Here is a 22,510-nt window from a genome sequence, read left to right on the forward strand (position 1 = left end):
CTAAGTGTTTCAAATCTTGGGAAAGATTATTCCTTTGTTTAAGGATTAACATAGAACTTCATCCCAGAATTTATGAGATTAAGTAGCAAGAAGGCTATAACCAATCAGTCCCTCTTAAGACTAAACAAAACCAATCAAAACAAAAACCAACAAGAAAAAAGCCAACATGCATACAGAGTATCCTGCTGGAGCAGGTGACCTAGAGATTCCCTACAGAGGTTCAATTGATCAAATGAATACATGTAAAGGTCATAGAATAATGCCTGGCACACAGTCAGCACTATATAAACCAGAGCTATACTGTAGTTAGTATTTAACCATATTGTTATTATATTCAACTCTAGGCTGCTGGGTAAACCTCTTTGTCTAACACCATATTGAGCAATGTCAAATTAGTGCTCACGACCACACCGACACTTTAAGTTGTCTGCCTTCAGGTAGAGAAATGGTAATGTCCAAATCTGGTAATATTCAGGTAATGTCTAACTCTGGTTTTAACATTGCATTTACCAGGAAATAAATTCAGGGCATGTGCAAGTCTTTGCCAGGCTCTGTTTGTTAGTACGTGTGTCCTAAAATTTCTTTCCCACTATGGTTAAAAGAATCAAAGTATGTCCAGATCCAGAAAGGGTATCAGCCTTAATTGTGGTTAGATCCCAGTGACCCTGGTATGATGGTCACTACTGAATAATGTGGGTGGATGTCAGATTGAGTGGAGCTAACTGAGGAGGTGAAAAGTGGGAGGGTGGATGTGGATGGGAAGCAAGAGATAGTAAGTAGAAGATGTAGGACCAGCGATGTACATTTTAAATTGGTATAGATAGAATATTTTAAATGATGATAGGAAGGATCCTACAGAAAAGATGCTAGAGAAACAAGTACAAGGTTGCTGAAAGGCAGGAAGGGTTGAGATACAGAGAGCAGGTAGAGGCACCACCTTCTCATGGGTGGATGGACACATTTCCCTTTCTAATGGCAAGACAGGAGGAAAGGATGGGTGTACCTACAGGTAAATTAAAAGTTCTGGTGTTGGAAAGTGGAGGCAATTCTTGGCCTGATGAGTTTGTTCTCTCGGTGAAAAACCCAGGTCATGAGCTGAGAAAGGGGCAAAGAGAGGAAGGTTAGAGATTTGTGGGACAAGAGAATGTTTACAATAATCTTCAAAAGTCCCCAGAGTGGGAAAATGACAGAAGTACCAAGTATTGCTCAGAAGTGTGAACCTCAAGCAAACTGTCTAACTTCTCTAAACCTTAGTTCTCTCCTCTGTCAAACAGGGCCATCTGAAAGCATGCCTCTGGCAACAACAAATTGAGTCAATTCTGGGTGTAGTTACCATGAAAAGAGTAAAAGCTACCTTCTTTTAGCGTTGCTAGCGGGACATTACCATGTACCAGTTCAAAACAATGTTAATATCACAGTTTAAAATATCCACGACTTTCTTTCAGTAATCTTTCTGTAGACTGTCCATTTGACTAAATTGGCTATATTAAGCTGCACAGTTAAGTAAAAATTCACTTAATGAACCTTGAAACCACTACATTGTACAACAATAAAGCAGCAGAGTATTTTATTTTTATATGATCATTATTCAGTAAATGATATTACGTTGTGAAATATTACATTGTAATCTCCTTTTCAACAGAGAGGTTTTCTAAGGAAATGACTTGGAGCCTTGCACATTTATCAGATGCCTTTTCATTATTCTTTTCCATTTTTGCAATTCTGGATCCAAACTGCATGGCCCGTTTTGGCAGAAGAGCAGAGGTTGTAAGACCAAGTTCCATTGCTGCAAGACGCAAAATTAGTTTTTCACCAATTCCACGGGGTAAAGTCAAGTTTGCCTTTTCCCAAATTGGTAGGGAATTTAGAAAGGAGACAACATTTTCATCCAGGAAAGGAAATCTAAAATAAATAAATATAAACACTATAAAAAAAAATGAAGTCAATTTAATGATCATTTCTTTTGCATTTTATTCAATGTTAAAGTTTACAGTGTAAAATTAATTTTTGAGGGTGGTATTTTTCTCAATTAAAAATATTCTGGTTATTTGCACAATTTTACAGCTAAAATGTAATCACCTTAAGAAAGTATTTCACAACACTTAATTTTAATATGCATATTTATGGTACAAAATAAATAAATTTTGCCCCAATAAATAAATACATTAGGCCTATGGGTTCAAGAAATAATTTCAAATAGTTTCACAAGATATTTTTTGGGATGTCTTGAAAACAAGCATGGTCTTAAAGCAATCATTCAGTCTGCTCTTTATCATGTCCAAAGAAATTGAATTTTAGGGATATGAAAGCAATATTGAAGGGCTCTACAATCCTGAATTTGTGAAACACTTACTTATGATAAGACTTTATGTATCAAAATTGCTTAATTACATTTAAACCATTTAAATAGCAACAAGTTGGTGTAACAGAACAAAGTATTAGATTTTTAAAATGACTCCCTGTTTTTTTTGGCTTCCCTGAGTTCCTACAAAATTCTGTTCCTTTTTAATTATTTAACACTCTCCCTCCTTCTAATTCCTCAAAATACAATGCAGTTATACTAGTATTTTTATGTCATTATATTTTATTCTAGCTCAAGTAGAAAGATTGAAAGGGTAAAGGCATTTATTATATGGAATATTTTATAAAAATGAATTAATTGTAAAAGCATATTTAAATATAAGAATTAAATCAATAGATTACTGCTAATATGTATGTAAAAATACATAATAAATTGATTACTTAGATCTAACCACTATAATGGTATTTGTTAAATCACAATTCTGTATTAGGTGTTTTAAACATTCTTTATATGCATTTTTACCTGAGGGTTTCATATGGGACCTTTAGAATTAACTGCTTTTACTAAATAAAATAAATTCCTTTTCTCTGATCTTGCTGAAAATAATGGACTGAAAATCAATCTCTCTCTTTCTCTCTCTCTCTCTCTCCCCTACACATATAAACACACACACACACATCAAAAGGAAAACATTTTAAAGACTTTGTATTGTGGTATTATTTCTCTTCATAATGAAATTTTGAAAATTATGATAGAATGACATAGTAGTCAAAGTTTACATGTGTCAGAACTGGCAACATAAGAATGACAACCCTGTAAAGGCAACCATAGCTCAGTGGAAAGACTGATGCAGAGACAAGAATCAGTGAAGTCTCCGAGTAGGTGTTATTATGATGTTTCAATTCCCACAACGCTTATTTGGACTCCCTGTGCTTGCATGCTTGGATCCTTGCAATAAACTACCACTTAAAAAAGGAATCTAGGTGAACAAATTTCTGCTTTTTATGACTAAATTGATACATCCTCCTTTATCCTCAGTGCTTTAAAAAGTTGTATTCAAGCACTTGTTTACTAACATTAGAAATATGTTGTAGGTAAAAATAAACTTCCACATTGAAAAAGAATGATCTCTTTGAAGGTTTTAGGCCTGCAACATATGACTAAATTATGTTCAAAATAACATATAATAGAGGGGACTCCAGTACTGGAAGCACCATTTAAATCAGTATGGCTCTATTTATACAGAAACGTCTAGCAACAAGGCCAGGTTCTACAACATCGGAGAAGAGAGCTTGGGAGTAGGGCCTGTGCCCTTACTGGGAGGAAAGCAAACATTTAAAACAAAACCAAAACCTTTAAATACCTCCTCTCAGTATTTCACTACCTAACTTTTACAGTCCTTTTCTTTGTAATCTTAAAAGCAATCATGTTATTTTATCATCTTTAAAAACTACTGAAAGATACAAAAGTCAATTTGGGTCATAGGAATGGCGGCAGCAGGGCGCACTTTCTGAGTTCTCCTCCGGATCTTGTTGCAAACGGGAACTATAACCCATCGAGGAAATTTTCGCTCACCACACAATATAGTGGAGAGATTCGTGGATTGCTTGAAGCTAAGAAATTCTTGGGGATAAGCTAACTGGACGGAGCAAGGAGAGGAGGAGGAGAAGCGGTGTGGGAGCGCCCGGCCGGCAGCGGCGGGAGAGCCCAGCCCCCAGCGGAGCCTCAGCTGGCGGGGGCGAAAACCGAAAACCACGGAGCCGGGCAGGCGCGGGATCCCAGGCGGAGCGGAGAGCGCAGAGACCCGGGGTAGGCCCTTTCCCTGCTCCCACGGCTGATTTCTCCCACCGGGAAGGCGGCGCGCCCTGCGGCGGACGGGGCCGCAGTCTCCATACCTAGGCCCCTCCCCCCCGCCCTGCTCTCTCAATCCTACCCCGCCCTTCCAGAGACTTAAACCGGCCCCTGAACCGAGAAGTGGTATCAAAAGCTCACGCTTTGGGAAGCCTGACGGGCAGCCCTGACCCACGCAGACTGGGCAGTGTGCGTGATTTTGGCTGCGCTAGGAGAGAAGAGACGCCTCCACCCCCAGCCACCACCTTTTCTGGCCTGCGGGAAGAGGGCGACGCACGGCAGGGCTGGGAGAGTGAAGACCCCTCCATCTCCAGCCCCCACCCTTCCTGGCTTGCCTAGGGTGGGGTGGGTGCAGCGGCCGAGACAACCCCGGAGATCAGCAGTGAGGCAGGCGCAGCTCTGGGCTTTCAGCAGATCAGAAATCTCCTGCCCGCACTCACACACACACACTGAAGAGGTGCCTTAAGACTCAAGAGTTTTGGTCACATATCTGGTGGTGCCACTCTCAGTGTGCATTTGTGCAGGCAAGGGCAGAAATTGCACTGATATTGTAAAAACTATCATCCAGACCCCTCAGGCCCACGCTTTTAAGTCTGCAGTCCCAAAGTCTCTCTGGGCACCAGGTGACCGGCTATGCCTGCGCAATAAGCAGGGGGCTCCTTGGTACAGCAGAGAACAACCTGGACATTGCTTGGTGGGCTTAGGCCGAGACTGTCGCTGCTTTTTGTATTGCTTTGTTTTGTCTTGTTTTGCTTTGTCTTTATATCTTTGATATCTTTGCCTCTGTCGAGTGGGGTTATCAGGTGGTTTTGCATGTGAACGTATTTGATATTTTTCTTTGTTGTTGTTGTTGTTGTTGTGCTTGGTGATTTGCTTTGTTCTGAAACTGCCCTGCCGGGGCCCAGCTTGTGAGGCACGGTCAGCAGATCAGAAATCTCCCGCCCGCACCCATACACACACACTGAAGGAGTGCCCTAGGACTCACGAGCTCTGGACAAAGGACTGGTGGTGCTCCTCTCGGTGTGCATACGTGCGGACAAGGGCAGAAGCTGCACTGACTTTGTGGAGACTATCATCCAGACCCCTCAGGCCCACGCTTTTAAGTCTGCAGTCCCAAAGTCTCTCTGAGCACCAGGTGACCGGCTCTGCCTGCGCAATAAGCAGGGGGCTCTTTGGTACAGCAGAGGACAACCTGGTCATTGCTTGATGGGCTCAGGCCGAGACGGTCGCTGCTTTTTGTTTTGCTTTGTTTTGCTTTGCTTGGTTTTGTTTTGCTTTGTCTTGTATCTTTGATATCTTTGCCTGTGTCGAGCGGGGGTTATCGGCTGTTTTTTTGTTTTGTTTTGTTTTGTTTTTTTTTTTTTTTTTTTTTCTTTCCTCTTTGCTGTTGTCGTTGCTGCTGTGCTTGGTGATTTGCCTTGTTCTGGGACTTCCCTGCCGGGGCCCAGCTTGGGTGGCACGGGACTCGGCATATCTGGGGGCCAACTCCAGACCAAATCGGAGTGCAGCCGGGTTTGACCTGCAGGTCACACACCTAGAGGGGGTTCTCGGCAGGCTCTGGAGCCCATAGAGGCCAAATCACATTGGGGTGGTTAACCCTCACGCAGCAGAGTGCCCTGCGGGGGGCAGAGCCAAGTCTCACGGCAGGTCAGCCCAGGAGTTGACCCCACCTGCTCATTAGCGGGAAGCAATTAAAGATCTTCTTGAACGGGACAGTGTACACAACACAAGACTCACCTTTGGAGCACACGCAGAGGAGGACGACGTGGTGCGAGTCAAATATAAAGGACACATACTACACAAGATAACTTAGCAAGAACTAAGAACTCTAGGGGATCTAACTAATATATCAAAATAAACACAGTCAGCCAGAATGGGGAAACAAAGATACACGTCCCAAATAAAAGAACAGAAGAAGCTTCCACAACTGGAACCAAATGAAGCAGACGTAACCAACCTCTCAGAGACAGAGTTCAGAACACTGGTGATAAGAATGTTTAAGGAGCTTAGAGAAGACATAAAGAAGGATGTAGAAATCATAACAAACGAGCTTAGAGAAAACATAAAGAAGGAGGTAGAAATCATAACGAAAAACCAGTTGGAACTAAAGAACACAATTACCGAAATTAAGAACTCACTTGAAGGAATTACCAGCAGGCTAGATGAAGCAGAGGATCGAATCAGCGACTTAGAAGACAAGGTAGCAGAGATCACCCAAACGGAACAACAAAAAGAAAAAAGAATAAAAAACAATGAAGATGGCCTAAGAGACCTCTGGGATAACATCAAGCGCAACAACATGCGTATCATAGGAATACCAGAAGGTGAAGAGAGCAAGCAAGGGATTGAGAACATTTTTGAAGTAATAATGTCTGAAAACTTCCCCAACCTGATGAAGGAAACCAACATACAAGTCCAGGAAGTGCAGAGAGTTCCAACCAGGATTAACCCAAACAGGTCCACACCAAGACACATTATAGTTAAAATGGCAAAGCTTAAAGACAAAGAGAGAATCCTAAAAGCAGCAAGAGAAAGACGGAGGGTTACATACAAGGGAACTCCCATAAGACTATCAAATGATTTTTCTACAGAAACATTGAAGGCCAGGAGGGAGTGGCAGGAGATACTTAAAGTGATGGAAAACAAAGGCCTACAACCTAGATTGCTTTATCCAGCAAGGCTATCATTTAAAGTTGATGGAGAGATAAAGAGCTTTCCAGAAAAAAATAAGCTAAAGGAATTTATTACCACCAAGCCAGCATTGCAAGAAATACTAAAAGGTCTTCTGTAAATAGAAGAAAGATCAAAACAACCTAACTACAAATTTAAAAGTGGCAATATCTATGTACCTATCAATAATCACTTTAAATGTAAATGGATTAAATGCTCCAATCAAAAGACATAGGGTGGCTGACTGCAAGACAGCAAGACCCTTGTATATGCTGTATACAAGAGACTCACCTCAGAACAAAAGACACACACAGGCTGAGAGTGAAGGGTTGGAGTAAGATATTTCATGCAAATGGAAACGAGAAAAAAGCTGGAGTTGCAATACTTATTTCTGACAAAATAGACTTTAAAATGAAGAACATACTAAAAGACAAAGATGGGCACTATATAATAATAAAGGGATCGATCCGACAAGAGGACATAACCCTAGTAAACATCTATGCACCCAACATAGGAGCACCTAAATATATAAAACAGGTACTGACTGACATAAAGGCAGAGATCAACAGTAACACTATTATAGTCGGGGACTTCAACACACCTCTGACCACAAGGGACAGGTCTTCCAGACAGAAAATCAATATGGAAACAACAGCCTTAAATGATACATTGGACCACTTGGATTTAATCGATATTTTCAGAACATTTCACCCCAATGCTGCAAAATACACCTTCTTCTCAAGCGCACATGGAACATTTTCCAAGATAGATCATATGTTAGGCCACAAAACAAGTCTTGATAAATTTAAGAAAATTGAAATCATACCAATTGTCTTCTCTGATCACAATGCTATGAAATTAGAAATGAACTACAGGAAAAAAACAAGAAGACACACCAATTCATGGAGGCTGAATAACTTATTACTAAATAATGAATGGGTCAAGCAGGAGATCAAGGAAGAAATCAAAAGATATTTCGAGATAAATGAAAATGAAAACACGACGACCCAAAATCTATGGGATGCCGCGAAAGCAGTCCTAAGAGGGAAATTCATAGCTTTGCAGGCCTACCTAAAGAAACAAGAAACATCACTAATCAACAGTTTATCTTCACATTTAAGGGATCTGGAAAAAGAACAGCAAAATAAGCCCAAAGGGAACACAAGGAAGGAGATAATAAAGATCAGAGCAGAAATAAATGAAATAGAAACCAGAAAAACAATACAAAAGATCAATGAATCCAAGAGTTGGTTCTTAGAGAAGATAAACAAAATCGACAAACCATTAGCCAGACTCATTAAAAAAAAGAGAGAGAGGACCCAAATTAATAAAATCAGAAACGAAAGAGGAGAAGTGACAACGGACACTGCAGAAATACAAAGAGTTTTAAGAAGTTATTATGAGCAACTATATGCCAACAAATTTGACAATTTGGAAGAAATGGACAATTTTCTAGAGGCGTACAACCTTCCAAGGCTAACTCAAGAAGAAACAGAAAACCTGAATAGACTGATTACCACCACGGAAATTGAATCAGTAATCAACAGTCTCCCAACAAACAAAAGCCCTGGACCAGATGGCTTTACAGGTGAATTTTACAAAGCGTTCAAAAAAGAATTATCACCAATTCTCCTCAAGCTCTTCCAAAAAATCCAGAAGGAGGGAAGACTCCCAAACACTTTCTACGAAGCCACTATCACCCTGATCCCAAAATCAGACAAAGACACCACAAAAAAAGAAAACTACAGGCCGATATCTTTAATGAACATAGATGCAAAAATCCTCAACAAAATATTAGCGAACAGAATTCAGCAATACATTAAAAAGATCATTCACCACGATCAAGTGGGATTCATCTCTGGTATGCAGGGGTGGTTCAACATCCGCAAATCTATTAATGTGATACACCACATTAACAAAATGAAAAATAAAAATCACATGATCATATCAATAGATGCAGAAAAAGCATTTGATAAAATCCAACAGCCATTTATGATAAAAACCCTTAAGAAAGTGGGAATAGAGGGATCTTATCTCAACATAATAAAGGCCATATATGACAAACCCACAGCTAAGATCATACTCAATGGGGAAAAGCTAAAACCATTCCCCCTAAGATCAGGAACAAGGCAAGGATGCCCACTATCTCCGCTTCTATTCAACATAGTTCTGGAAGTTCTTGCCACAGCAATCAGACAAGAAAAAGAAATAAAAGGCATCCAGATTGGTAAGGAGGAAGTAAAGTTATCATTGTATGCAGATGATATGATACTATATATAGAGAACCCTAAAGACTCCACCAAGAAGCTATTAGAGCTGATAGATGAATTTAGTAAAGTGGCAGGATACAAAATTAATATTCAGAAATCAGTTGCATTTGTATATACCAATAATAAAACATCAGAAGGAGAAATTAAAAAAACAATCCCATTTACAATTGCTCCAAAGACTATAAAATACCTGGGAATAAATTTAACCAAAGAAGTAAAAGATCTATACTCAGAAAATTATAAGACACTGATGAAAGGAATGAAGGAAGATATAAATAGATGGAAACACATATCATGTTCATGGATAGGAAGAATTAATATAGTTAAAATGTCCATACTGCCTAAGGCAATATACATATTCAATGCAATTCCTATCAAACTGCCAACGTCGTTTTTCACAGAAATAGAGCATATAATCCTAAAATTTATATGGGACCATAAAAGACCCCGAATAGCAAAGGCAATCTTGAGAAATAAGAACAAAGTGGGAGGTATAACAATACCTGACTTCAAATTATACTACAAGGCTACAGTAATCAAAACAGCATGGTACTGGCATAAAAACAGACACATCGATCAATGGAACAGAATAGAGAGTCCAGAAATAAATCCACGCCTATATGGCCATTTAATCTACGACAATGGAAGCAAGAATGTACGATGGAGTAATGACAGTCTATTCAATAAATGGTGCTGGGAAACCTGGACAGACACATGCAAAAAAATGAAGTTGGACCACCTCCTTACACCATATACAAAAATAAATTCAAAATGGCTTAAAGACTTAAATGTAAGGTCTGAAACCATAAAATACCTAGAAGAAAATATAGGAAGAAACTTCTCAGACATTACCCGGAGTAAGATTTTTACTGATATACACCCTCGCGCGAGGGAACTAAGAGAAAGAATAAACATGTGGGATTATATCAAACTAAAAAGTTTTTTCACAGCAAAGGAAACCATCAATAAAACAAGAAGGGATCCTACTGAATGGGAAAAGATATTTGCCAGTGATATATCTGATAAGGGATTAATATCACAAATCTATGGAAAACTTACTCAACCCAACTCCAAAAAAACAAACGATCCAATTAAAAAATGGGCAGAGGACTTGAAGAGACATTTTTCTGAAAAGGACATACAGATGGCAAACAGACATATGAAGAAATGCTCAACCTCGCTAACCATCAGAGAAATGCAAATAAAAACCACAATGAGATACCACCTCACCCCAGTCAGAATGGCTATCATCAATAAATCAACAAACAACAAGTGCTGGCGCGGATGTGGAGAAAAGGGAACGCTTGTGCACTGTTGGTGGGATTGCAGACTGGTGCAGCCGCTATGGAAAACAGTATGGAGGTATCTCAAAATTCTGAAAATGGAACTACCTTATGATCCAGTAATTCCACTCCTAGGTATCTATCCGGAGAAATCCAGAACTTCAATTCAAAAATCTCTATGCACTCCTATGTTTATTGCAGCACTATACACAATAGCTAAGACATGGAAACAACCAAAATGCCCATCGGTAGATGACTGGATTAAGAAACTGTGGTACATTTACACAATGGAGTATTATGCAGCCATAAGGAAGAAAGAAATCTTACCATTTGCAACAACATGGATGGATCTAGAGAACATTATGTTAAGTGAAATAAGTCAGACAGAGAAAGATAAGTTCCATATGATCTCACTTATTTGCGGATTCTAAAGAAAAGAATAAGTGAATGAACTAATCAGAAACTGTTTGGGAGACAATGAGGAAAAACTGAGGGTTGCTAGATGGGCGGGGGGAGTGGGGGGTGGGGGGGAGGGTGAGGGGATTGGAGGGCAGTCGGTGACCACAGGATGGCCACGGGGTTTGAAAATTAATCTGGGGAACGTAATTTGGTGGTTACCAGAGCGTAAGGGGGTTGGGGGGTGGGGGATGAGGGTGAGGGGGATCAAATGTACGGTGATGGAAGGGGAGCTGACTCTGGGTGGTGAACACACAGTGTGATTTATGGATGATGTGATTCAGAATTGCACAACTGAAATCTATGTAATTCTACTAACAATTGTCACCCCAATAAATTAAAAAATAAAAAATAAAAAAATAAAAAAAAAATAAAAAAATAAAATAAATTAAAAAAAAAAAAGTCAAAAAAAAAAAAAAGTCAAAAAAAAAAAAAAACTACTGAAAAGACATTGTTGGAGAATGAGTTCTGGAAAACAACTTCTCGGGCTCCTCCCAGCTTTGCTGCTGCTGGTTTGTGTTTGTTATTATAAAGCCAAGATATTATTGTTGCCACTGTTATTCATTTGAACAGTCTGCAAAGAAAAAGGGAACCTAAAAATCTCCTTTTACAGTCTATTGGTTTTACGAAATTATCCAACAACACTCAAATAGAGAATTAGTTACCTTGCTTCTTTTCCATGATCACCAACAACTCTGTCATCACGACCAAGATTTCTAGAAGAAATTCGACCCAGTTCCATCTCAATTTCCTTATTCAATCCGTCCAGCCCATGTTTCTGAAAGCAGACACGATGACGAGAGTAACCTGCAAGTTGCTCATCTGCACCAATTCCAGTAAGAACTACCTATAAAGGTTTAAAGAAATCCACATTAAAAATGTTATCTATAGACAGTGAGGAAAACAACTAAGATAAAAGCAAAGCTTAAAAACTATAATCTCAAAGATAGTATTTTCAGAGAAAAACCACAAGGCAAAGTCATAAAACAGTAAAATAGGCCCAATTTTCAAAAAGGCATATACATTGTGTTGTAGTTTAAATGCAACTAAAATATGCTGTATTCTTGCAACCTAAATGCTAAAAGCTGTAAAGGGTCACACTTAGGTCTCAGAAATTCTTCGGGGCAGAAATACCACGCCATACCTTTGCATTGCTCTGGTACGACTTCACTTCATCCTGGGTCACTAACCGACCAATTCCTCTAGAAGCAAACCAGACTGCACAGCCAATGCTATCATCCAACACTGTCTCCAAGGGCTGAACTAAGTGACATATTTGAGTCCTTCTTAATTTTTGCAGTTCTTCAAGAGAAACATTAATTTCAACAAAATTCCAAATCCGGAAAGGGTTAGCAGCTTGCAGTTCCTTTAGTCCAGCTCTTCCTGTGATTCGGTCTGGCACACTGAATTGTTTATCAGGAGCAGCAGCAGCAGCGGCAGCAGCAGCAGCGTTTTTAGAGGATTCTTCAGAAGAATCCTCTAAAATTTCACAAGTTTTCTGTTTACTCCTTTTTTTGTTAAAACCAGTTGGGATGGTCTTTTCTTTAGTCATGAAAGCCACATTAAGAAGATCGATTGGTTCATCTAAAGGAATATGACGGTCAGCAAGAGTTGCAATAACCATGGAATCAATACCCCCAGAAAACAGGATTGCAACATTTGCTTTCCTATCACAAGTTTTCAAATCTTCACTTGGGGTCAGGTTTTCATCCCTCAGTAAACATAAGACTCGTCTCTTGACCGCAATACTCAGGACATCAATGAACTGCTGAACTCTTTCCTTCATGTTTCCATCAGCAAGAAAACCCTGAAGTGTCTGTCTTGTAGGAGGCATGCTGGAAATGTTACTGCAATGAGTAGCAAATGAAGCTTGCGGCAACATCGTATTTAAAGGAACAACAGGTTCTTTGAGATATAGTTTGGCTTCATTTGCTACTACTGATACAAATGTTGGCAAGTTTGCTGAAATCTGGGTCAGGCTATCAACACATTTTTTGATAACATTCTCCTTAGAAATACATTTCCAAGGATACAATTTTAAAACTACAGATTTAGAAATGGAAGTAGATTTGAGATCGATTCTAAAAATTCCAGATGCTGGAACTTCTTGCCATTGATCGGCCACTTCAGACATTTGGGCACCAACTGAAGAGAGGCAGAAACTCTTGCCCAAATTACTAAAATGCCAAAGCAAGCTACGGCGACCAAAAAAATCCCTACCAAACCACAAATGATGATTAGATGCTTGATAATATATAAAAGACCAAGGACCTTGGACTTCTGAGAAGAGTGACAAAATATCAGAGTCATTTTGACAAGAGGAAAGATAATTAAACATTATTTGAGTATCATTCTCTTTGGCTTCAACCTTTATTCCACTAAAGACTTCTCCATTCCACAGAAACACATTGCCTCTCTCATCTTCCAGAGGCTGAGCAGTCAAAACACCTCTTAAGTGAAGCACATGACCAGAAAATAAACACTGGTAGTATTCATTAGCCCTTAACAATTGTTTGCTACTATGTGGTCCCCGTCGTTTAAGATTATAGAGTAAATCCTCCTTCAAATCTTCGCTAAAATGTTCAACGGAAAAGCTTACAGAACAACAAATGCCACACATTGTTATGTGAAGTCAAGTTGACTATTTCTTGGTTTTGTTCTTCTCTGAGTTTTCTATTTCTTGGTATTCTTTTTTCAGCTCATCCAATATATCTATGGAAGGAAGGGAGAAGAACTATTAAGTAAAATAAAATTCCTGGACCTTTAGCGAGTAATTCAGAGGGTAACATCAGCTATTTACCAAGATCAAACCATTTGAGTATAATGCACTATGTTAGTGAAAAGAATAATTTACAACAGGCTTCTAATGATGACTGTTTATCTTTTAGAAAAACTATTTCTGTTTATTAAATGTTTATTTTAGCCCAGGCCCTGGGCTATGCGCTTTATACATACCATCTTTATTTAAATACCACAGGACTTTGTAGGATCCAAGTAATTCACTCAAAGTCACAAAGAGTGAAAGTGGTAGAATAGTTTTTCATGCTGGGATCTATCTAAAACTCCAAAGCACACATTAATAATTATTGCTTTCTAACACATCTTATATAGTTTTGATTTTATTTTTACCATAGACTCATCTTTGGAAGGTTAACTTGAAGAAAACCACTACATTAATGTTATTAACAGGTATACCATCACCCGATCTTTAGCTATATATTTAAACATTTAGATATAGATAGTATAATATAATTTAGGTACCATCATGAATTTCTATAGAAAGCCTACAAAAAACTTTCTGTGCATTTCCATATAATACACACAAAAAACTTACTTTTGCTTTCAGAAAGCATTTCTGTTCGGTCTGCAAGAAAGAATATGTTGCTGTTCTGTTGTTGCCTATATACTTTCTGAAAAACATAATTTGGACTAACATTATGATTTGATCTAAAAAGCAACAGATGTCAAACCTCTGAACCCTATTACCGCTTATTTTCGAACTTCAGTAACATTTGCAAAACAATACCTTAGCACACAGATAAACAAAAGTTACCCATTATCCCGACATCTAGAAATTGCTACCATTGTCACTGCGGTAAAACTCTTTTTTCTGTACCATAATACCATATTTCTTTAACAAAAAAGCCTGCTACACATTTATAATTTACAAAAATTATAGAGTAAATCCTCCTTCAAATCTTTGCTATACACTATATAATTTGCTTTTACCTATAAACAATACAGTGAGAATACTTTTTTCTTATTAATAAGTGGTCTTTTACAACATTACTGTATAACATATTACAGTTTATTTAGTCGATCCTCAAGTTTTAGATATTTAAGGTGTTACCAACTTTTCACTATTAAAAATCAATGTTGTGATGAATGTCTTTATAACTAAATCTCTGTACACTCCCATGATTATTTCCTAAATATCAATTCCTATAAATGGAACAGTGGGGTCAACGTGTTGTATGCCTTTAAGGTTTTGATATAGTCTGCCAATTTGTTCTCTAGAAAGTCTGTATCAATTGTGCTTTAACCTCTAATATTACCTAAGTGACAACATCAGAAATGTTTAACCTGTCAGTTATCAAATCTTTAATATGCTTTAAAGAGCACAAAATCATTTCTTCTGAACTTTAAAATGTAATTTTTGACAGTATAACTACAGATGAAGCAGGAGCTTGCTTGTTTATGGATGCATTAAATAACCACATTAAATATTTGGAAGATTTGTATAAAAAAGATTGAGGGATAGGAGAAGTAATTTATCCTTTTTGTTTTTCAACAATTATCCACTTTCACTTAAAGGAATAGTTCCCTCTCTCCTCAATATATTTAAAGTTCATTTATTTCTAAAGAAAATATCAAATTCAAGTACAAAATAAATATCATTAGTGAATACAGCTCCAAGATACCATAGTAGCATTAGTATCACTTGATTCTAAGGTAGTACGAGTTTTATGATGGGGAAAAATATAATATCAACTATGATTATCTGTATGTTTATAGATATGATTATCAACAGATATCTATATGTGATTTTACATAATCTTGGACACTTTTCACTTTTGAAGTTTAAAAAAATGATGAAGTCTTACAAATCATATATAAAATTCTTACAACTTTGGTATACAGTTAATAAGATAGAATCAAACCCTCCCATATACTATTCAGAATCACTCTAATAACTTACCCTGTGTTTCTTCAGGTTAGAAAGTTCATCCACAACAATTTTTTGTTCTTTAATCTATTGAAATAAAGAAAACTTCTTAAATCAGAGGTTCTTGAAGTATGCTGAATGAGGGCCCATTAAAAAAAAGTAGAGATGGGATAAGGGGCTATAATGTACTGATTGTCCAAATTGGCAATCTGTGAACACAGATTCTTTTCAACAGCAGTCTGTGCGAGGGTACAGGTGTGGAAAGGCTGAGGGACGAAACAGCGATTAAACTTGCCAAGTGTTAGACAACCCACTGAATCCAAACAGAGGGTTTGGTGTTGGTAACCAGCATTCATTCAAGGGCCATGGTTAACAATCAAGGTTTTTATCTTTTACTTGAAACAGACACTAGGCACCAGTTTTTCAATGATTTCTTTTATGTTTTAGCTTATTTCAATAATAAATAGCAAATGGAATGAGGGGTGGGCTACTTCCCCCTCCCCACCAAATACCAACACTTTTCATGATTTGTGTACTATATGGTGCAGCCCAAGCACGTGTACTAAATGCTGTACCTGCAGTAAGACCTATCACTTTCCAACTTTCTTCATTAGTCTTTGTATGCCAAAGACTGGCACAGCGCTGACACTGCTGAAGGAGGCCTCACTTTTTATAAGTAGGAAAGGACTCAACTAAGTGGAAACTGAATTTCTAACTTTTTTCAGTAATGGTGGTTATTTTGTGAACATGACTGATCACATAGTATCACTAGTATCTCTAAAATCAGGTTTTATAATCTGTTCTGCCTCACTCCTCAGGGATCTGTCATATCAGTGTAAGTGGCTTGCTATGGCAGTGAGTGGACTATGTGTGGTTTGAAAATTCACCCACCAGGAGTGTATATCCCTCTGTCTTTCCAGCTAAGTCAGTGCAGTAACTGACTAGACTGAGTTAAATTGGAAGACCATGCACAACCTCCTTGAAACTTAGGTTTGAACATCGCTTTCCCATTCATTTTAGGAACGGCAGGTCATTTTTCTCTTTACTTCAAACAAGGAAACTGTGATACAGAGGGATTAGAGACTTGCCCAAGATGTCAATGTTAGTTTGGGTTTGAAGCAAAGAATCGAGGACATCTGTATCTCAAAGGCTATAACCATCCCCATCTCCAACATATTTTTAAAGGTTTTGTCTTTTAATGCCAGTTAAGATTTATATTATACTGGCTTCGTTCCCCCTTTTTGGAGGGTGGAGGAATGACAATAAGACGTGTGTTTTAGGATCGATTGTTGCTCTGGCTAACGTGGAGAATAGATTGGAAGAAGGTAATGATGGATGATAAAGGGCGTTTGAAAGTCTTTGCTGGGTTTCCGATGGTAAGTAGATGAAGGTGGCTGGTTTAGGATGGTTAAGAGTGTACACGGTGACAAAGGGACTTATGTGAAATGAGCTTCAGAAGCAGAACGAATAGGACGTGATGGACGTCAAGGATGATTCCCAACTTAGTGGCAGTCTTAATGGATGGTGGACAACTGAATGGATGGCGGTGACACTTTCTGAGATGGAGAATATCGGCAGCGGATCTGGGTTGGGCAGTATTTCTAAAAATTTAATCCCAACTAAATCTCCGCCCCACTGCCCCAACTGGGTCTAATTTCGGGGCAAGTTTCAGGATCCCCCTTAACTGTAACTGTCCAGAGCTAAGAATAAAAAGAGCGAAGCCGAGGTGGGCAAAGCCGAGGCCGGGCCATGCTGCAGCGGTGGGCATTCTGAGGCCCAGCGGCACCCCGTCCCGCGCCCGTGGGCCTTCTCGCCTTGTCCCACACTCACCTTGAAGCTAAGCTCCTCTTTGTGAGGGGCCGAGTTGTCGGCTGGGACCAGCCCGGCTCCGTTTTCTGGGCGCGCCTCCCGGAAGGGAATCTCCATCGAGCGCAAAACATGCAGGATGCGCAGCCCGGCTAGCGCCTCAGCAGCCTCCGAGCCCCCCGACTCAGTACGTCCACCATCCCAAGGCTCCACCTCCTCCCTCTCCCCGGTCCCATGAGTCCTACCAATAGCGTCTGCGCGTTCACTGCAACGCCTGCGCAGTCCGGGTCCGGTATGAGCGCAGTTCCGCGCGTGCGCACAGGTGCTGAGGGAAGCGCGTGAGCAGAGCCGGGTTGTGAAATCTGGGAGGTTCCTGAACAGTCCCCTAGTGGATCCGATATAGAAAGACTTTTGTGACCTCTTCACATTCTCGCAACCAGTAGACTGTGAGTTGTATGCGCCCCCTAGTGGTAAATATGAAGAATAGAAACGCAGTAGAAATTCTAGTTAATATTTTTTATGTAGCCGAGGCCCAGATGTGAGATACATTGTTGGCAACGAAACTGTACAGACTTGGTAAAGCTTTTGTTAACGTGTTATTGGGGTTAAAAGGGAAATGCAGGATGCCCAGTTAAATATGAATTTCAGATAAACGAATAACTTTTTAGTATAAGTACGTCCCACACAGTATTTGCAGTATCTCACTTCTATGGGAAAAATTATCCAAAACTTGGGAACAGGCAAGAAATTATTGGATGTTCTTTCAGTGCTTTTGTGGGCTTGACTTTCTATAGACTGGGCAATTTTACAGTTCTGTAGGGGCAGAGGTTAACCTGTAGATTTTTGTCTGGCAGAGATGCAAATAATTTCTATTTGGTGGACCGGATAACCCCACAGGTTATGATTTATTGTTCTGTAAGGCATTAACCAGTTTTGTGTCTAACCCTGCAATCCTACACTAACGCGTCTTTATTAACATAGGCCTATCTTCTCACAGACCCTCTGAATTGGTTTAAATGTCTTACCTGTTCCAACATCAGTTAATGAGTTGAATAAGATTTTGACATATGTTCATTTTATATTTGCATGACAAATATGATTTTATATTTTTGAAAATTATACTTTAACATTGAAAATCTCAAGTTTTCCTGAAGCTGCCCGTGTGGACTCATGATGGAGCCAAACTCTGCTAAGGAAATGTACCTCATAGGTTGTTTAAGCCCAGGATTATCTTTTATTGGCTCTTTGAATAAATTCAGAGTGGTTATAAAACTAAGTTTACTGTTTGTTTTCATTTTTAAGGATTTAAAAAAATTTTGGTTTTCTTTCTGATTTGTGCGTGGCTATTACACATTGGTAGCAGCAGCGATTGGGAATTGGGCTTTATGGCCTAATCATTCAGTGATATCTGTTGGGTGATGGAGATCCAGTCTCTATTGGAAGAGAGATGGCAGAAAATCCAGTTTTTAATCTTTTTGTTTGTCCTTTGCAAGCTCAAATTAATTAAGAATTTTGTGCTCATTGGAAAGACCAGTTTTTTGAGATATGGGCTAGCGAATTTTTATGTTTACTTTCAACCTGAGATAGAGGTTGGAACACTGAAGCTATAAAGTGTCTGTGTCTGTGTCTATGATTTAGAATGGCTTGTATATCTTGCTGTGAGAATGTAAAATGTTTTTGTACTTTTGGAGGGTATTAATAAATTCCATTATAATGTCTCTTAAATTAAAGGGCAGTCTATAGACATAATTATGCACTTGTATAAATCCCAAAATTCAAAAAAAGCCCAGAATTTCTAATACTTTAAATGTGCTAGACTTTTAAGAAAATAAAGTCCTTCTGCTAGCTTAGAAACATTTGAAGCATATGTTTGGAGAAATTAAAGTGAATTTTTGGAGAAATCAGACTGGATTAATAATTTGGGTTTAAGAGAGAAAATGCATTTATCAATGCTAAGTAAAATACAAGTAGATGTTTTATTTTTTATGACATTTAGATTTGTTTTCTCATGAAGAGATTATTTAATCTGAATTTCCTAATTCATACACTGGTTTACTGATTAAATAAGCTAGCATTACTGCTACAGAATATTTAAATTTATGAGAAATGTAAATTGGTATTCACTAAAATGAGTAATTATTCAGACAAACTTTTTATGTCAACAATAATTATATTTCGTACCGTATAAATTTAAACACAATTCCAAATTTTTAGGTAGCTTAAAACCCTGAGAAAATATCAAATGGAGTTAATTAATGATTAATCATTAGATAACTAGATAATTTATTTTAAAAGGTGAATACTGAAACAGTGATTAATATAAGCATAATTTTAAGTTTACATACTTTTGCTTCTTGTTTTTATATGCCATAGAATGGCTATCCTTTTGGATAATGTAAGGGACATGTTCATTTTTGACATTTTCAGAAGGTGTAAAGGGAATGTGTGTGGCTGTAGACAGTTATGTGTATGAATGAACTTTGTTTGCTAAAGTGCTTGCATATGACAGTTACTAATTATCTACCTCCAGTTCTCTCTATGAAACAGAAGTTATTAAATTGGTTAAAAGTTGTAACTAATATGGGTGGTTAAGATCACATTAAAGGCAAGAATAATAGAGAATGCAAGGTAATGGGATGAGTCTTGTTTTGTAAGGAAAAAGAGAGTTCTAAAGTAATTATTTTGTTTCAGAATATGAAAAAGCACAATGAAAGACAAAACTTGAGGAATTATATAGTAGGTTGAAGATGATTTGATGAAAGATGATTTGCATTGGCTTATAATACCTAGCGCCGAAAAGAAACTATGAAATATGTTTAAATTTTGGCACAGTACATTCAGTTTGGAAGCCTTATTCACAAGATAATTTTTTTTAAACTTTACTGCCAAATATTATATTAATTAAAAACTGAAATTTCGTCTTTTCTTAACTCCATTCCCCCAAATCTTTAGGGTTCACCACAGTTAAGCTGGTAGGAACCTAGGAACATGTCTCCCCTGACACCTGGGGTGACATTTTAATTAGTGTTCAGAGTGATGGTGACGTTTGAAGCTGAAGAGACACCAGCATATTGGTCTACTTTGTAGACCAATGTGTGTTATTGTGTGTATTGTATTATTATCCTGGCTAATGTATGATGTATATTACTAGCCTGGCTTCCAAGGTTTAGATGAATATTACCCCTCCTCCTATGGCAGTGTCTGCCTGACTGGGAACTCTAGTTAATGCTTGAATTGACTCTTTGACCCACATGATTTCCATACTGAGTGGCCAGAAACCCTACTGATTGTTCTATAGCTGTTCATGCCCTTTTGGGGGTGGGCTGTTGGTTATGGCTCTGCCTGGTGCTGATATTTCCACTGATTTACATGGGTCACCCAAGATGACATAATACTAAATGCAGTAGTGATATGATAATCTTATTAGTATGGTGCTGAACTGTTTTCAAAGTTCTTTCACATTTTATCTTATTTTTTTGTGTTTCTCCAATTGCTTCTATTTCCCCCCTCAGCTGTTGTAACTCCGGCAGTGCTTGAAGTCACACTTGGTATCATTTGTCTAACTGGTTTAGGACTACCCATCAGCAGCTCACCATGTAACTAGCTCGGCTGTACTTCTTCTTTCATTTAAGTCCATTGCTGTTGTTTATTCTACTTAATAGGATAATTTCATGTTTATTAATGCTATATATACACTTCCTCTGATGCTACATTCTTAATGTATTTCATTTTGTTTAATAATGCATAGTTTACCATTCACCATTTTGTTAAAGTGATGTATATTATTAGCCTGGCTTCCAAGGTTTAGATGAATAGTACCCCAACCACAGTTTTCCCTTGCTTTCTCATAATACGGATTTGTCTCTAGCCACAGATTTGTCTCTAGCCACAAAAGTCTCTTTCCCATCTCTCCCAAAGGAGGTATGGAATAGGGCTGTGGTCCCCAAATGCCAGTTAGTAGGTGGGTGCCCTTCTCACTATGTAAAATCACCTGAAAGTCTTGTTCAAATACAAATAGATTTCTCAGTCCTTTTCCCAGACTTATTAAACCAAATGTTTGTGGATGGAATATGGTTGTCTGCTGTATAACATAGTGCTAACCATTTAACCTTTAACCAAAATGGCTGGGTTTGAATTTTGGCTTCTCCATTTATTAGATGTGTGAGTTTGGTAAGTCATTAACTTCTCAAGCCTCAGTTTCCTGATCTGTAAAATGGGACTAATAATAGTGCCCACCTCAAAGGGTTGTAACGAGGATTAAATGAGTTAATATTTGTAGTGTTTATTATAACAGCTACAAGCACATAGTAAGCACTATTTAAGTATGTGTTAAATGGATGAATCAGGAGTTCCTTCAGATGATTTTGACACACAGGTTTAGGAGCCAGTGGAATGGACAAAACTAGGCTCTGAAATGTTTGGCCCAGTTATCTTTGAAGATATGTCTTCTCTTTTACTTCCACTGATTTTCAATAGGGCTAGCTAGGGCTGTTCCAAGTTGATACTTTCGAAAATAGGTGGAGGCTCATTTGGTTGTTACAATGATTGGCTAGTTCTGCCCATTCTCGTGGGGTAGGACTAACAGGGAGCTGACTGAAAGGAGACAGACTGAGCCACAAACTCCTTTAAGAATCCTAGACTCGCCGGCAACGGGCAGTCTCAGCAGCAGACAGTGCTGGGAATCGCATGGGGCGGGAGTCAGGAGGGGCTGTAGGACCAAATAGCAAGGAGGTGAAATCAAAGGAGAGGTAATCTCACACAGGTGTTTTGCATCAGGAATTCTGTTAGAAGATGAAAGGGCCTGAGATGTTGGACTGATGTTTATAAGCAGGGATCTAGTATCTGAACGGGGTCTACCAGGTCCTTATCACACAGGCACTGGGAGGAGGGAGCAGGGACTTAGCCCTGGTAAGGAAGCACACCAGGCTGATCATGGTCCCTCAAAGGAAATGGCTGCGTCTACAAGCACTGGGCTAAGATGAGTAAAACCTTTTTACATGAGGTCAGATTGGTTCCGAAGCTTAGCTTGGGAGGAAATCAGGCACTCTTGGCTCCTGCAGCCATATCATTTTGGGGCTCTTGTACAGGCCAGGGACTAGGGTGAGGTAAATGGAGTGCCTAGGGTGCAAATTTTAAGGATGCATTCACTCTCAAGGTCCTGCAAGTGAATGCCTCTTTAAAATTTCTACACTAGGTACATCATACA

The 22,510-nt window shown here is 38.7% G+C and overlaps 2 protein-coding genes across 2 annotated transcripts; both read right to left on the reverse strand.

Moving 5' to 3' along the window:
- Positions 1-1,519: 1,519 nt before the first annotated feature.
- ASNSD1 (asparagine synthetase domain containing 1) lies at positions 1,520-15,585 on the reverse strand. Its single transcript, XM_033112715.1, has 5 exons — positions 15,532-15,585; positions 14,167-14,242; positions 11,977-13,544; positions 11,498-11,679; positions 1,520-1,902 (listed from the first exon to the last, which is right to left on the reverse strand). Exons 3-5 carry the CDS (start codon positions 13,450-13,452, stop codon positions 1,617-1,619), a joined length of 1,944 nt encoding a protein of 647 aa, XP_032968606.1. The 5' UTR covers positions 13,453-13,544; positions 14,167-14,242; positions 15,532-15,585; the 3' UTR covers positions 1,520-1,616.
- ASDURF (ASNSD1 upstream open reading frame) lies at positions 13,184-17,566 on the reverse strand. The gene is made up of 4 exons (XM_033112716.1): positions 17,329-17,566; positions 15,532-15,585; positions 14,167-14,242; positions 13,184-13,544 (listed from the first exon to the last, which is right to left on the reverse strand). Exons 1-4 carry the CDS (start codon positions 17,422-17,424, stop codon positions 13,474-13,476), a joined length of 297 nt encoding a protein of 98 aa, XP_032968607.1. The 5' UTR covers positions 17,425-17,566; the 3' UTR covers positions 13,184-13,473.
- Positions 17,567-22,510: the final 4,944 nt, after the last annotated feature.

The sequence above is a fragment of the Rhinolophus ferrumequinum genome, chromosome 8 (genome assembly GCF_004115265.2).
Source record: "Rhinolophus ferrumequinum isolate MPI-CBG mRhiFer1 chromosome 8, mRhiFer1_v1.p, whole genome shotgun sequence".
Lineage (NCBI taxonomy): Eukaryota > Metazoa > Chordata > Mammalia > Chiroptera > Rhinolophidae > Rhinolophus > Rhinolophus ferrumequinum.